At 44.0% G+C, this 14,465-nt stretch overlaps 1 protein-coding gene across 2 annotated transcripts; it reads right to left on the minus strand.

Moving 5' to 3' along the window:
* Window positions 1-2,208: 2,208 nt before the first annotated feature.
* Window positions 2,209-12,254, minus strand: LOC109876234 (uncharacterized). 2 transcript variants are annotated; one of them, XM_031799247.1, is made up of 4 exons: window positions 9,871-12,254; window positions 9,303-9,834; window positions 8,173-8,246; window positions 2,209-3,148 (listed from the first exon to the last, which is right to left on the minus strand). In XM_031799247.1, exons 1-4 carry the CDS (start codon window positions 12,154-12,156, stop codon window positions 3,047-3,049), a joined length of 2,994 nt encoding a protein of 997 aa, XP_031655107.1. In that variant the 5' UTR covers window positions 12,157-12,254; the 3' UTR covers window positions 2,209-3,046. The 2 variants fall into 2 exon arrangements, with proteins under 2 accessions (XP_031655107.1, XP_031655105.1); XM_031799245.1 differs by having other exon boundaries at window positions 9,303-12,253.
* Window positions 12,255-14,465: the final 2,211 nt, after the last annotated feature.

The following is a 14,465-nucleotide window of genomic DNA, read 5'->3' on the forward strand; positions in this document are numbered from 1 at the left end:
TTGGCATCATACAATATTACTCAGATAAAATGTGTGTATTATGAATGAGTTGTTATACAGACGATGGTGCTGGATAATCGTGTGCGTGTCATATTATTCATTTTGAGCGCCGCCAGCCAGCGTTGCTATGGCAGCACCAGTGATAGACAGCCCATAGTGTTTGCCAGCACCAATGGGCTGCGTCCAGTCAGACTGGAACTGTTGAATTATTAAAAGGAGAGATTGGGGAGGTCACTAAAAGTGTGATATTCAGATCTTATGATCTCAACCATTCAGTGTATGGTTCAGTGTATGGTTCAGTGTATGGTTCAGTGAGCGTGTGATTTTATTTATTTCATTTAACCATGCTAGTCAATTTAGAACCAATTCTTCTTTATAATAATGGCCTGGGAGGAGGGAAAAGGCCTCCTGTGGGGACGGGGGATAAACATCCTCTTGTTAAAGAACGGTAAGACAAAACAGACAGAAGACACTGGCAACAGCACAACCAGAGCAGCAAATAAACAGTGGATGAGTGTGTGTGTGAAGTGAAACAACATTCAAACAGTGGATGAGTGTGTGTGTGAAGTGAAACAACATTCTTCCTTACATAAGGAAACGCAAACTAGTGACAGCTAGAAACAGCTACATGTCTCAACAACCTGTTCATCTATTTGTCCTTTGAACTCCTACAGGGACACCAGGTCCTGTCGTTTTAGGTTGGCTTGGATTGCAACACCAAAGGGAACCACCCTTTTTCCATGCTTGGATCTAATTTGGTACTGTTAGCATAAAACAAGATTGAGATCTGAGTTGTATGTGTTTCTCATTTCGAGCTGGAAGAGAGGATAGATAAAACGTCAGTTTTCCTGAAATGGTCTTCAGAATAAGAATGTGCCAGTGTTTGTGTTGCCAGTGATGTCCACCTGACAACACTAGGGATCACAATGGTGAGTTGGACGTCTCTGATTGGTGACAAAACGAAGGGCTGCATGGCACAGAGTCAAGAGCCTTCAGTGTGGAGCGTGAAGCTTGCTCATAAATAGTATCACTATAGTCCAACACAGAGAGAAAAGTACAACGAATCAACTCCTTTCTGGCAGTAAAGGAAAAACAAGCTTTGTGTCGGTAGTAAAACCCAAAACGCAGCTTGAGTTTCCTGACAAGGTTCTCGACATGAGTGGTGAAGATCAAATTCTCATCCACCCAAACTCCCAGATATTTGTATGTTTCCAAGGTATTAATTACATGGGTTTCAGTGTTTATTATTGGAAAATACCGTACATGTTTTAGAGGAATTCAGAACAAGCTTCAAATCGAACAGATTCTGTTGAATGATGTTAAAACAGGTTTGAGCTTTTTCAAAAGCCAAAGTCAAACTGCTGCCACTTGACTAAGGAACAGTGTCATCCGCATAAAAACGTACATCAGCTGCCTCAATATTTCTCCCAATTTAGTTGAACTACAGACAAACAACAGGGGACCTAAAACGCATTCTTGAGGCACAACTCTACGGCACAGAGCGCAGAAGAAGTACAGTGCATTCAGGAAGTATTCCACATCTTGTTACATTACAGCCTTGTTCTAAAATGGATTAAATAAATAAAAAATCCTCATCAATCTCCACACAATACCCCATACAATGCCCCATACAATACCCCATACAATACCCCATACAATACCCCATACAATACCCCATACAATACCCCACACAATACCCCACACAATACCCCATACAATACCCCATACAATACCCCATACAACACCCCATACTTGGCCACTGTTAAAACTGTAACTTAAAGCGGGTACAGCCTCAGTGTTCACAGTAAACACGCGCTGGACGTTGCACAGAACTTTCCCAACCTTCAAGTTTGCCAGTCGCAACTTCCAGCGCGCATTTAGCTCAATCATTGTTCAACACAACCACCCAAAAAGGGCAAGGTACATGTTAGGCGTTTTAACTTGAAACAAAACTCTACTAAGTCACACCATTGTCACTATGCTGTCATTCATTGATTGAGTGTATGACATTTGGACGCCGTAGGCCTTTGTCAGCCCAGCCCAAAGGCAGTAAAAACTGGGCAAGGCTCGCGAGTTATCCTGTGACAGTGGGGGATCCACCCTGCTGATACCACAGCTCCTCACATCACCACTACTGTGTGTGTATCTAATCCTTCTTCCTTGAAGGTGTGTTTCAGTAGCAATCAGACACAAACATGGACGCAGAAAGACATTGGGTTTACATGTATGTATTTGTTCATCTTGACTACTTTATGGAAATCAGAGACATACTGTACGTGCCACAAATCATCTTGCATAAAAACACCATCTCTGATGAATGATTATGTTAGAATGGTATCATACATTAGATTTTGCAGTAGTTACTATGTTGACTGACTTGATTTGTGGTAGCTGACTGAATGTAGGTTACATTTGTTAATCACTTATTAAATACTCATAATTATATCATAATGCCAACTTACATTCTGTAGAAACGGCTTATCTATAGTAAATAGAAACTACGGGGAAGGAAATATTCTCCCAAAATAGATTTGCCACAAAATGTGCATTATATACATATGCATATAAATCCATGCTGAGACATGTGCTTCAGAAACAATACAACGCAACCCATTTCAACGTCCTTCAACCCTCACAAAAACCGTACTGTAGAGACTCGGCCAGTCTCTTCTGGTAAAAACATCTTCCAATGACCATCCATTGGTTCCAATCCCCCCCACTACATTCCAAAGCTCCAATTTACAGTTCAGTTCCAAAGTTCTGATATGACATTAAAATGGTTCCAACAGTCCAGAGATCCAACTCCCAAAACCTCTGTTTCTCCAGTGCATTTTCAGATATTCTACTTCCCTGGTTGTCTGTTTCTAATTCTTCATTCCAATGATCTGGTTTCTTCCCGTCCGTCCCCTGAGCTTTCAGCAGTAGATCCGGGCCTATATTCATAGACCGTCTCATAAAAGGAGTACTGATCTAGGGTCCCGTCCCCCATTGACTATGTAATCTTGTTCACAATGCTCTAAAAGGACAAACTGACACAAGGCCTGTCTTAGTCCTCCTCCTCCCCTCCATGGCCGTTCATGACCTGGCCGGACTCCCAGCGCTGCAGGAGAGGAGTCTTCTGTCTGGGGGTCCATGGGCTCTGGAGGCCCTGGAAAAAAAGAGAAAGTGAAAATGAGAGTGAGTAGAAAGAGAGAGAGAGGGAGACAAGTGTGTGTGTGAGAGAGAGAGAGAGAGAGAAAGAGATAAGAGAGAAATATGAGAGAAGCAGACAACGCGAAAGAGAGTAGAAAGTGAAAAGAGAAAAAAAAGAGAAGGGGACATCGAGAAAGAGAAAGAGTATAGGAGATTTATAATGACGGGGAATAGAGAGTAGAGGGAGTTATAATAGAGAGTAGAGGGAGTTATAATAGAGAGTAGAGGGAGTTATAATAGAGGGAGTTATAATAGAGAGTAGAGGGAGTTATAATAGAGAGTAGAGGGAGTTATAGTAGAGAGTAGAGGGAGTTATAATAGAGAGTAGAGGGAGTTATAATAGAGAGTAGAGGGAGTTATAATAGAGAGTAGAGGGAGTTATAATAGAGAGTAGAGGGAGTTATAATAGAGGGAGTTATAATAGAGAGTAGAGGGAGTTATAATAGAGAGTAGAGGGAGTTATAATAGAGAGTAGAGGGAGTTATAATAGAGAGTAGAGGGAGTTATAATAGAGAGTAGAGGGAGTTATAATAGAGAGTAGAGGGAGTTATAATAGAGAGTAGAGGGAGTTATAATAGAGAGTAGAGGGAGTTATAATAGAGAGTAGAGGGAGTTATAATAGAGAGTAGAGGGAGTTATAATAGAGAGTAGAGGGAGTTATAATAGAGAGTAGAGGGAGTTATAATAGAGAGTAGAGGGAGTTATAATAGAGAGTAGAGGGAGTTATAATAGAGAGTAGAGGGAGCTATAATAGAGAGTAGAGGGAGCTATAATAGAGAGTAGAGGGAGTTATAATAGAGAGTAGAGGGAGTTATAATAGAGAGTAGAGGGAGTTATAATAGAGAGTAGAGGGAGTTATAATAGAGAGTAGAGGGAGTTATAATAGAGAGTAGAGGGAGTTATAATAGAGAGTAGAGGGAGTTATAATAGAGAGTAGAGGGAGTTATAATAGAGAGTAGAGGGAGTTATAATAGAGAGTAGAGGGAGTTATAATAGAGAGTAGAGGGAGTTATAATAGAGAGTAGAGGGAGTTATAATAGAGAGTAGAGGGAGTTATAATAGAGAGTAGAGGGAGTTATAATAGAGAGTAGAGGGAGCTATAATAGAGGGTAGAGAAGTTAGAAAAGAGGGGATGATGAAAAAGGATGATTTGAGGTCATCTCATGGATCAACACCGTTGCTTTGTTAACAACAGGTGTAGACTAACAGGGAAATTCTTACTTCTGGGTCCTTTTCCAACAATGCAGTTAAAGATAAAACTAACAAAGAAACATGTCATTAAAATGTGAATCTATTAGACTGTAATCCATAACCATGTCATGCTATTATCAGGGCTCTGCTCTGAGTTGACAAGCATCGCTACCTTTCTCCCTCCATCCATTATTATTGAATCTTTCTTATCAGTAGTCTGTGTGGATAAACACTGTAGATAATGTAGCAGGCAGAATGACTGTAGCCTGGTCCCAGATCCCTTTGTGCTTTCTTGCCAATTGAACCCCTTTGATCATTGTCAGCACAAACTGATCTGGGACCAGGCTAAAGGGACTGCATGGGGCTCAGTCTAGGGAACAGTGCTTCTAGCTGTCAGACTGGTTTACAATTATGTCAGATTTATAAAGTTGCAGTCAGCCGATGCTAATCTTGTAGTCACTTCAGCTTCAGAGAGATGTGTAACCCAAGAGAGCAACCGTGGAGAAACTCAGGAAACTCTCTCTTTCTCTCCACTTTCATTCTGTCTCTCTTTTGCTCTTTCTCTCTCTCTCTCTCTCTCTCGCGCGCTCTTTCCATACCCAAACTCTATTCACATTTCTAATCCACTGCACTCTCTCTCTCCTTCCCTCTCTCCCCCTTCTCTCTCTTATCTCAATTGATGAAGGAAGCTCCTTACGATCAGATGTGGTGTTATTAGCTCTGAGGGCTGAATTGACTGAGAAAATGCCACCAATGGAAAATGTACACGTGATCTGGTCTAATGTAGAGATAGTGTCCTGGTGTTTGTGTATGAAGTATGTAGAGGACATGGTTGTTATGTATGAAGTATAGAGAGGACATGGTTGTTATGTATGAAGTATAGAGAGGACATGGTTGTTTATGTATGAAGTATGGAGAGGACATGGTTGTTATGTATGAAGTATAGAGAGGACATGGTTGTTATGTATGAAGTATAGAGAGGACATGGTTGTTATGTATGAAGTATGGAGAGGACATGGTTGTTATGTATAAAGTATAGAGAGGACATGGTTGTTATGTATGAAGTATAGAGAGGACATGGTTGTTTATGTATGAAGTATAGAGAGGACATGGTTGTTTATGTATGAAGTATAGAGAGGACATGGTTGTTTATGTATGAAGTATAGAGAGGACATGGTTGTTTATGTATGAAGTATAGAGAGGACATGGTTGTTATGTATGAAGTATAGAGAGGACATGGTTGTTTATGTATGAAGTATAGAGAGGACATGGTTGTTATGTATGAAGTATAGAGAGGACATGGTTGTTATGTATGAAGTATAGAGAGGACATGGTTGTTGTGTATGAAGTATAGAGAGGACATGGTTGTTATGTATGAAGTATAGAGAGGACATGGTTGTTATGTATGAAGTATAGAGAGGACATGGTTGTTATGTATGAAGTATAGAGAGGACATGGTTGTTTATGTATGAAGTATAGAGAGGACATGGTTGTTATGTATGAAGTATAGAGAGGACATGGTTGTTATGTATGAAGTATAGAGAGGACATGGTTGTTATGTATAAAGTATAGAGAGGACATGGTTGTTTATGTATGAAGTATAGAGAGGACATGGTTGTTTATGTATGAAGTATAGAGAGGACATGGTTGTTATGTATGAAGTATAGAGAGGACATGGTTGTTATGTATGAAGTATAGAGAGGACATGGTTGTTATGTATGAAGTATAGAGAGGACATGGTTGTTATGTATGAAGTATAGAGAGGACATGGTTGTTTATGTATGAAGTATAGAGAGGACATGGTTGTTATGTATGAAGTATAGAGAGGACATGGTTGTTATGTATGAAGTATAGAGAGGACATGGTTGTTTATGTATGAAGTATAGAGAGGACATGGTTGTTATGTATGAAGTATAGAGAGGACATGGTTGTTATGTATGAAGTATAGAGAGGACATGGTTGTTATGTATGAAGTATAGAGAGGACATGGTTGTTATGTATAAAGTATAGAGAGGACATGGTTGTTTATGTATGAAGTATAGAGAGGACATGGTTGTTATGTATAAAGTATAGAGAGGACATGGTTGTTTATGTATGAAGTATAGAGAGGACATGGTTGTTATGTATGAAGTATGGAGAGGACATGGTTGTTTATGTATGAAGTATAGAGAGGACATCGTTGTTTGGGTATGTTATGGTTTCCACTACACTCTTAGAAAAAAAGCTCATATCTAGATCCTAAAAGGGATCTTCAGCTGTCCCCATAGGAGAACCCTTTGAATAACCCGTTTTGTTTCCAGGTAGAACACTTTTTCGTTTCACAGAGGGTTCTACATGGAACCCAAAATGGTTCTCCTTTGGGGACAACCGAAGAACCCTTTTGGAACCCTTTTTTCTAAGACTGTAGATAGCACAGCCACAAAGTCAAAATCATGAAAACAAATGCTTATTTTTTCTTAATTTAAAGTTCGGGATAAGGTTAGCAGTGTGGTTAAAGTTAGGTATAAGGTTAGCAGTGTGGTTAAAGTTAGGGGTAAGGTTAGCAGTGTGGTTAAAGTTAGGGAAAAGGTTAGCAGTGTGGTTAAAGTTCGGGATAAGGTTAGCAGGGTGGTTAAAGTTGGGGGTAAGGTTAGCAGGGTGGTTAAAGTTTGGGATAAGGTTAGCAATGTGGTTAAAGTTAGGGATAGGGTTAGCAGTGTTAAAGTTCGGGATAAGGTTAGCAGTGTGGTTAAAGTTAGGGATAAGGTTAGCAGTGTGGTTAAAGTTCGGGATAAGGTTAGCAGTGTGGTTAACATTAGGGATAAGGTTAGCAGTGTGGTTAAAGTTTGGGATAAGGTTAGCAGTGTGGTTAAAGTTAGGGATAGGGTTAGCAGTGTTAAAGTTCGGGATAAGGTTAGCAGTGTGGTTAAAGTTAGGGATAAGGTTAGCAGTGTGGTTAAAGTTAGGGATAAGGTTAGCAGGGTGGTTAAAGTTAGGGATAAGGTTAGCAGGGTGGTTAAAGTTAGGGGTAATGTTAGCAGTGTGGTTAAAGTTAGGGATAAGGTTAGCAGTGTGGTTAAAGTTAGGGGTAATGTTAGCAGTGTGGTTAAAGTTAGGGATAAGGTTAGCAGTGTGGTTAAAGTTAGGGATAAGGTTAGCAGGGTGGTTAAAGTTAGGGGTAAGGTTAGCAATGTGGTTAAAGTTAGGGATAGGGTTAGCAGTGTTAAAGTTCGGGATAAGGTTAGCAGTGTGGTTAACATTAGGGATCAGGTTAGCAGTGTGGTTAAAGTTCGGGATAAGGTTAGCAGTGTGGTTAACATTAGGGATAAGGTTAGCAGTGTGGTTAAAGTTCGGGATAAGGTTAGCAATGTGGTTAAAGTTAGGGATAAGGTTAGCAATGTGGTTAAAGTTAGGGATAAGGTTAGCAGGTGGTTACATTTCGGGATAAGGTTTGCAGTTTGATTAAAGTTAGGGTTAAGGTTAGCAATGTGGTTAAAGTTAGGGATAAGGTTAGCAGTGTGGTTAAAGTCCGGGATAAGTTTGGGGTTAGGATTAAAATATAATTTTAAGAAGAAATAGGCAGTGTTTACGACTTTGTGGCTGTGATAATTTAGTGGCGACCGTATGTTAAGGCCAGGTGGTTTTACTGACCTTGTGACTTAACCAGGAAATAAACTTTGAGCCCCCAGTGTTTCGTCCGGTGCTAAGAGCACTCGTCAATGCGTATGATTAAGCCCCGACCTTTTACCTACTCAGGAAAACTCCTGGGCCTATATAGATTACGTTTGGTGAGGGAAGGATATAACATACCTCTGATTGGCTATCCGGATACTCATCTGTCTGTGGTGGAGGCCACATGCCCAGCTTCCCAAGAGACTGTCGTGCTGGAGAGAGTGGGAGGAGGAGAGGAAACTATGGTTACATAATGATCTATAATTTACAATAAAACTATAATTGCTCAGACAGTGAGTCACAGAGGACTCTTGTTGTATTAGCACACCCTAACCCTGGCGTTCCTCTATTCAGTACTGTACCCAGATCAGCCTGTCCCTGTCTGTCTGGCAGCTACTGTGGGCCTACCGCTGACAACATACACAATATGCACAGCTTGCCTTGGCACAGCACATCGTAATAATACTGGCACTAATTATTACTGTGATAACAGCTTTATTTGAAAAGCATTTTTCATACTGGTCACATCACTAAGCACTTTGAATGATTTCCAAGGGCGATTTACGCCCTGAAATGTATAACCATTAGATTGTATTAGCTCATTACATATTCAGTCATGTTAAACATTCCCTTAGTGTCTACTAACTCCCAGAATCTAAAGTTGCCTCACAAGCATATATTCTAGGCTGGGTTCTACAATTCATCTTGGAAAAGATTTTCTAAAGCACTTTCTGTTTTGCTGACACAATGAAGGGTCAAGACATGAGTCAGTGATTTTCACTTTTATATATTTTCACTCACTTTTTGATCCGACAGTTAATTGTACAGAAGATCCCAACTCTAGTTTAATCAGTTACCCAGTAGTGTATCATTCAGCCTGCTGGCAAAGGTTGCTTACCAAACAGCACCCACCCTATTCCGTGCACTACTTTGGCACCCTATTCCCTATTCCGTGCACTACTTTGGCACCCTATTCCCTATTTAGTGCACTACTTTTGACCAGAGCCCTGGTCAACAGTAGTGCGCTTTTAGGGAATAGGGTACAATTTGGGATGCACCCAAAGACTGTGATCTCTGGAGCAGAACTATTGATGACAGTGAGAATGTTGTATTAGATGTTTGATGATGTAGCACTACCTGACCCAATGGGAGATGAAATAATATCCTCACTGAACTATTACATTGTCTTTTCATCATCTCTCCTGACACAGAAGCACACACACACACACACACACGGAAACAATTGAACACACACACTATACACTAACCTGTTGGTGTTGCAGAGGCTGACCGTGATGAGGGGGTAACAGATAGTTCAGGGGTCACCAGTCCGTTCTGTAGTAGTAGAGGTGGAGGAGGAGAAGTGGGACTCTGTACCTCCCTACTGGCTGGCCTCCCCCCTCCTCCTCCTCCTCCTCCCCCGTACAGACTGCTCCTCTGCCTCCGCAGCTCCTTCTCTCTCTCCCTGGCTTCCCGGATATCCTGCTCCACTTTGTCCTGAGACACCGATGAGGAGCGCAGCTTGAAGAAGGGGTTCTCCTTTGGAACCTCCTCTTCCTCCTCCTCCTCCTCCTGATCCATCCTCCCTCCATCCTCATCCCTCCAAAAAACCCTTCTCTCTTCTCCGCTGAGTGCACTGGTTGAGGAGTATATAGAAGCGGAGTCGACCACGGTGAGGCCCTGTGTCTCGGTGAGCGTGCCCGTACTGTGGGAGTGCCTGAGGGGCTTGGAGATGTGGTGGACGTGGGCCGGAGCGGGGAGAACCAGGTGGTGGTGGTTATCCAGGATGATGATCGGGCCCCCGGCGCTCTCGGAGAGAGTGGGGCCCCGGGGGACAGGGGCCCCATAAGGGGTGTAGGTGATGCCTTTAGGTGTTCCGGAGGGGCTCTGGTTCTGGGTCTGGGACATCAGCTCCAGGCTACTACGTCTTCTCTCCCCGAACGAGCCTCCGACAAAGGACACAGATGAAGCGTCGTTCCCCTGGATCTCCAGGGTGGAGAGGTCACTCGCCGAAGCCCAGGAGGGTGCCTTGCTCTGGGACAGTATCATCGAGGATGTCTCCTTGGGCTCCTGGAAAGCTTCGAATAACTTCTTTCTTTCCTTGAGCTGGCGTACTGTCCCCTTGTCATAGGAACCTCTAACTTTCCCTAGTCGAACCAGGACCTGTTCCCTCTGGGTCTCTACACTGATCTCCTTCTGCATCTTCTTCCCCGCAAACAGACGGTCCTTCCCCCCCTGGCTCTTGTCCAACTTGGAAGGCAGGGTCTCAGTCAAGACTGACTTCCTTAGGGGGATGTCCACATATTCCTGGGTGGGCGGATTGTTGTGGAGGCCCCTGGATCTCCTGAGGGACTGCTCACGCTGCACTGCCCGACGGATCTCCCTCTCGATGGGGGTCTCGTCAGCCGGAGGCGAGGTGAGGGTGGGGGTGGAGGTGGTGGTTTGGAGCTCCACAGTACTACCAGGGGAGAAGTCGGCAGATACGCCGCTGTCACTCTGGCTGTCATCGAACAAGTCCCCTCCCAACTTCATCTTGGAAGCTTTGCTGTGACTGTCTCTCGACATCAACAACCCAGGGTTTGTCCTCTTTTCTTCGCTCCGTTTCTCTTTTTTCTTCCTGTCTGCCTCGCCCGCTGCGCCAAGTCCACTCGCTCTCTGCCCTCTCTCTCCACCTGTTTGCCTGTTGTCTCCCTCCCTCTTTCCCACCTTTCTCTCTCCACCCGCCTGCTCTTTCACTACAACACAGCCAGAGCCAAGGAGATCTGCCTTGACCTGATTAGCTGGCTCCTTGGCGACTGTCGCCAGGGGCGGAGCCAGAGTTGCTCCCTTGAACACCTGTTGTGCTGCCACTTCCTGGTTTCTATGATGCGTCAGGGCAGCAGTGACATTTCGTAACAACTGCTCCCCCTGCTGTTTGTCTGGTGTAACTACACCCGGGGGCTGAGCCAGGTCTACTAGGTGGCTACAAGAGGAGGATCTAGAGGAGGTGGATTGCTCAGGCTGAGGGAGTTTGCCTCTGGTACTGTCCAGCCTAACCCATTGCCTCCGGGCTGAGCTGATGTCTAAAGGCTTGGAGTCAACACTCTGGTTCTCCTCTCCATCACCGGCAAGAGCTGATTCAGGATTTTCTGGGGACTCAGAGAATATGTCATCAGAACTCTCTCTTTTTAGTGGAGAGTGGGTGGTAGTGCTAGTTTCAGCAGCCTTCATAGTATCATGGTTGTTATTGTCTGACATTGTCTTCTCTCTGTCACTACTGATTGGGCACTCACTAACCTCTTGCTTGTCAGCTACCTGCACTGATGGGGTGTTACTGCTAGGTTCAACAGGACCCCCTTCTACAGAAGCCTTCTCAGTAGCACACACCGTCTCTGACAGCCCCTGCTCAAATTCACTCCTAGCTGGACGCTCTGTATTCAACTGCAACCGCACAGCGCCATTTTCCATCATCTCAACAGACTGAAACTCCTCTACTTTGTCTTCCTCCACAACGTCATCAAGGTGAGATCTAGAAGGCCACTCCTGGCTACCCTGGCTGTCAGATGACGACATTTCCTCCTCTACAGGGTTAGAGATCACCTCCACCTTACCATCACTGATACAGTCAATGGTCTCCTCTTCTTCTTCTTCCTCCTCCAATGGATATGGCTGGGTCTCTGGAGCACCCTCTGCAGGTGAGGCTTGGCCAGTGCAGGCAAGCGGCGACCGAAAAGCAACGGCATCTTCCTCCTTCTCACAGTGATTGTCATCTATCATTTTAAGGTCATGTTCCAATTCATTATCACCCACCTGGATTCTACTACTAGGCACCTGATTTACCCCAGAAAGTGCTTCCTGCTCCATTTTAGGAACCACTTCTGCCATTTTGTTTGTTGAGTCTATAAGGTTCTCACTTGAGGGAGACACTTGGGGTCTAGGATTTGGAGCATCTGGAGATTCCGACCCCAGGTCTTCTGACTTTGCCCTGGGTGCCTGTTTGACCAACGGGTGAGGAGGAGGGGTAGTGTCCTGGGCCAGAGTGGGGTCCATTTCGCCCTCCTCCATCCCCCAAACCTCGCTGGCCCACTCGTCCAATGAGTCGGCTGAGCTCTGTCGGTTGGCCACCGGCTCCATTGTTGCCATGATGAGATGGGTAGACTGCCAATTGGCTGGCTCTGTTGACTTGAAACAACAGTCTGGACTAGAACAGTTTATAACAGTCAGTCTTCAGCAGGTCGGTCTGGGAGAAAGAGGACAGAGAGGAAATGGAACGATTAGCGGAGCTGAACAAAAAACAAACCTGGCGTGGAAACCCATTTTCAGACCAATTTTCAGATCCATTTTCTGTCCTCTAGGCTACAAACGCATAAAGTCAAATAGTGTTGTATTATGTCATTCATACTGTATTCCCATACTCCTTACTGTTTGACACACCATTCACTCTGTGTTTTTAAGCTAAATGGTTTATACACCTGTTATAATGCCAACCAGTTGTTGTTGTTAATGCATTGCAGAATGGTTATGGTATTGTATTGCATTGTGTTAGTCTTTGGCAATGAGGTAAAAAATTACTAATACACACACGATTCTCCTCCTCTGCAGTAGCCTGACGACTCAAACTGAATTCTTCCGCTGTTCTGTAGTTCGCTACGTACTTCAGTGAGGAGAAGGAACGTTCATGGGCGTGGCGCTCGGTTGGAGCAATATGGTTGGGTAGCCAGGCAACCTCTGCAGTGCAACTTGGAAAGTTTTCTGCTGAGTGGGTCAATCTTTAATGTGCTTAACCACCTCAGAGCCAGAGGCTCAGCAATGCTCTCTCTCACACACATGCATGCGAGTGTTGTACACCGGCTGAGTGAGCAGAACAATGGGTCTGTACTTTGTCCTCATTATTGCCATGGCACCTCTCTCTCTCTCTCCCTTTCAAACAACTTGAATAGGTTCATTTACACTCCAAAACAGTCTCACTTTCCAATTTATCACTTAATCCCAAAAACATTATAGTATATTTTTCTCCCCATCCTTACTGTAATCAACACTTTCTCTCTAGCATCTCATTTATCCCCCTTCTCTCTCTCACAGTCACACTTTCTCTCTAGCATCTCATTTATCCCCCTTCTCTCTCACAGTCACACTTTCTCTCTAGCATCTCATTTATCCCCTTTCTCTCTCAGTCACACTTTCTCTCTAGACATCTCATGTATCCCCCTTCTCTCTCACAGTCACACTTTCTCTCTAGCATCTCATTTACCCCCCTTCTCTCCCACAGTCACACTTTCTCTCTAGCTGTCTCTAGCCTCCCCCTTCTCTCTCTTCCTGGTTACTCAGGTCCCCAGTTTCTAACACTAGACAGAAAAAAAAGATTCCGCATCCATCCTCCCTGCTTCCCCTCCCTACTAAACCATTCACAGTGTGATTCACAGTACTGTGGGTTTTAACACACACAGACGCACACACGCACACACACACACACACACAGTGCCCTGGGTTTTGGCACGCGCTGTAAGGAATCATTAGCAGAGGCATGTGGGACAGAACAGAGAGGACTGGGGGTGAACCAATGGGATGAACAGTAGATCTGGGACAGTACGACAGTGTGCAGCGGTCCTGGCCTGGCATACTGCACGTTACATTCAGAAAACAATGCCATGTCCTGACCTGGAGGTGATTACATTCATATAACAATGCCCTGTTAGAGCGGACAAGCCTGGACACCTTCACTATGAATGGAGGAACAGGTGATAGGACATGGGGTGATGGGTTTATAACTGGCCATAGGGGCCTGCAGGCTATTCATTGGTTCACCTCCTGCCCTGCAGGCTATTCATTGGTTCACCTCCTGCCCTGCAGGCTATTCATTGGTTCACCTCCTGCCCTGCAGGCTATTCATTGGTTCACCTCCTGCCCTGCAGGCTATTCATTGGTTCACCTCCTGCCCTGCAGGCTATTCATTGGTGGGAAAATGTTGTGGATAGAGCTAGAATATCAAGATTGGACATGCACCTTTTTACAGATAAATGATATTGTGACAGACAAGGCTGTCCCCTCTAACCATTACATTTCTATCTTCAAAGTAGATCATACTTTTTACAACATATAAGAATATTGGAAACGTGCCAGTCAACCACAAAGGTAGTGTACATTGGGACGCAGCCTGACTTGGATTCCAACAGTGAATACATTTCAAATGGATATGTAAATGAGTGTTCCTCCACTTGGGAAAATAACAGGTCCTTGGGCTATGAAAGAGGGACACACACACACACATGAAAATGATGTTTCGCCACAGTAGGGAGGAGTAAACATTTAACTATTGTGAGAAAGAAAGCTCCTTAAATCCCTATTTAGGAACACACACACAGACAGACGGTCTTGTTTAACTAACCTTGTGGGGACACACAATTGATTCCCATTCAAAATCCTATTTTCCCTAAACCCTGACTCGAACTTTA

Source organism: Oncorhynchus kisutch, linkage group LG20 (assembly GCF_002021735.2).
Source record: "Oncorhynchus kisutch isolate 150728-3 linkage group LG20, Okis_V2, whole genome shotgun sequence".
NCBI lineage: Eukaryota > Metazoa > Chordata > Actinopteri > Salmoniformes > Salmonidae > Oncorhynchus > Oncorhynchus kisutch.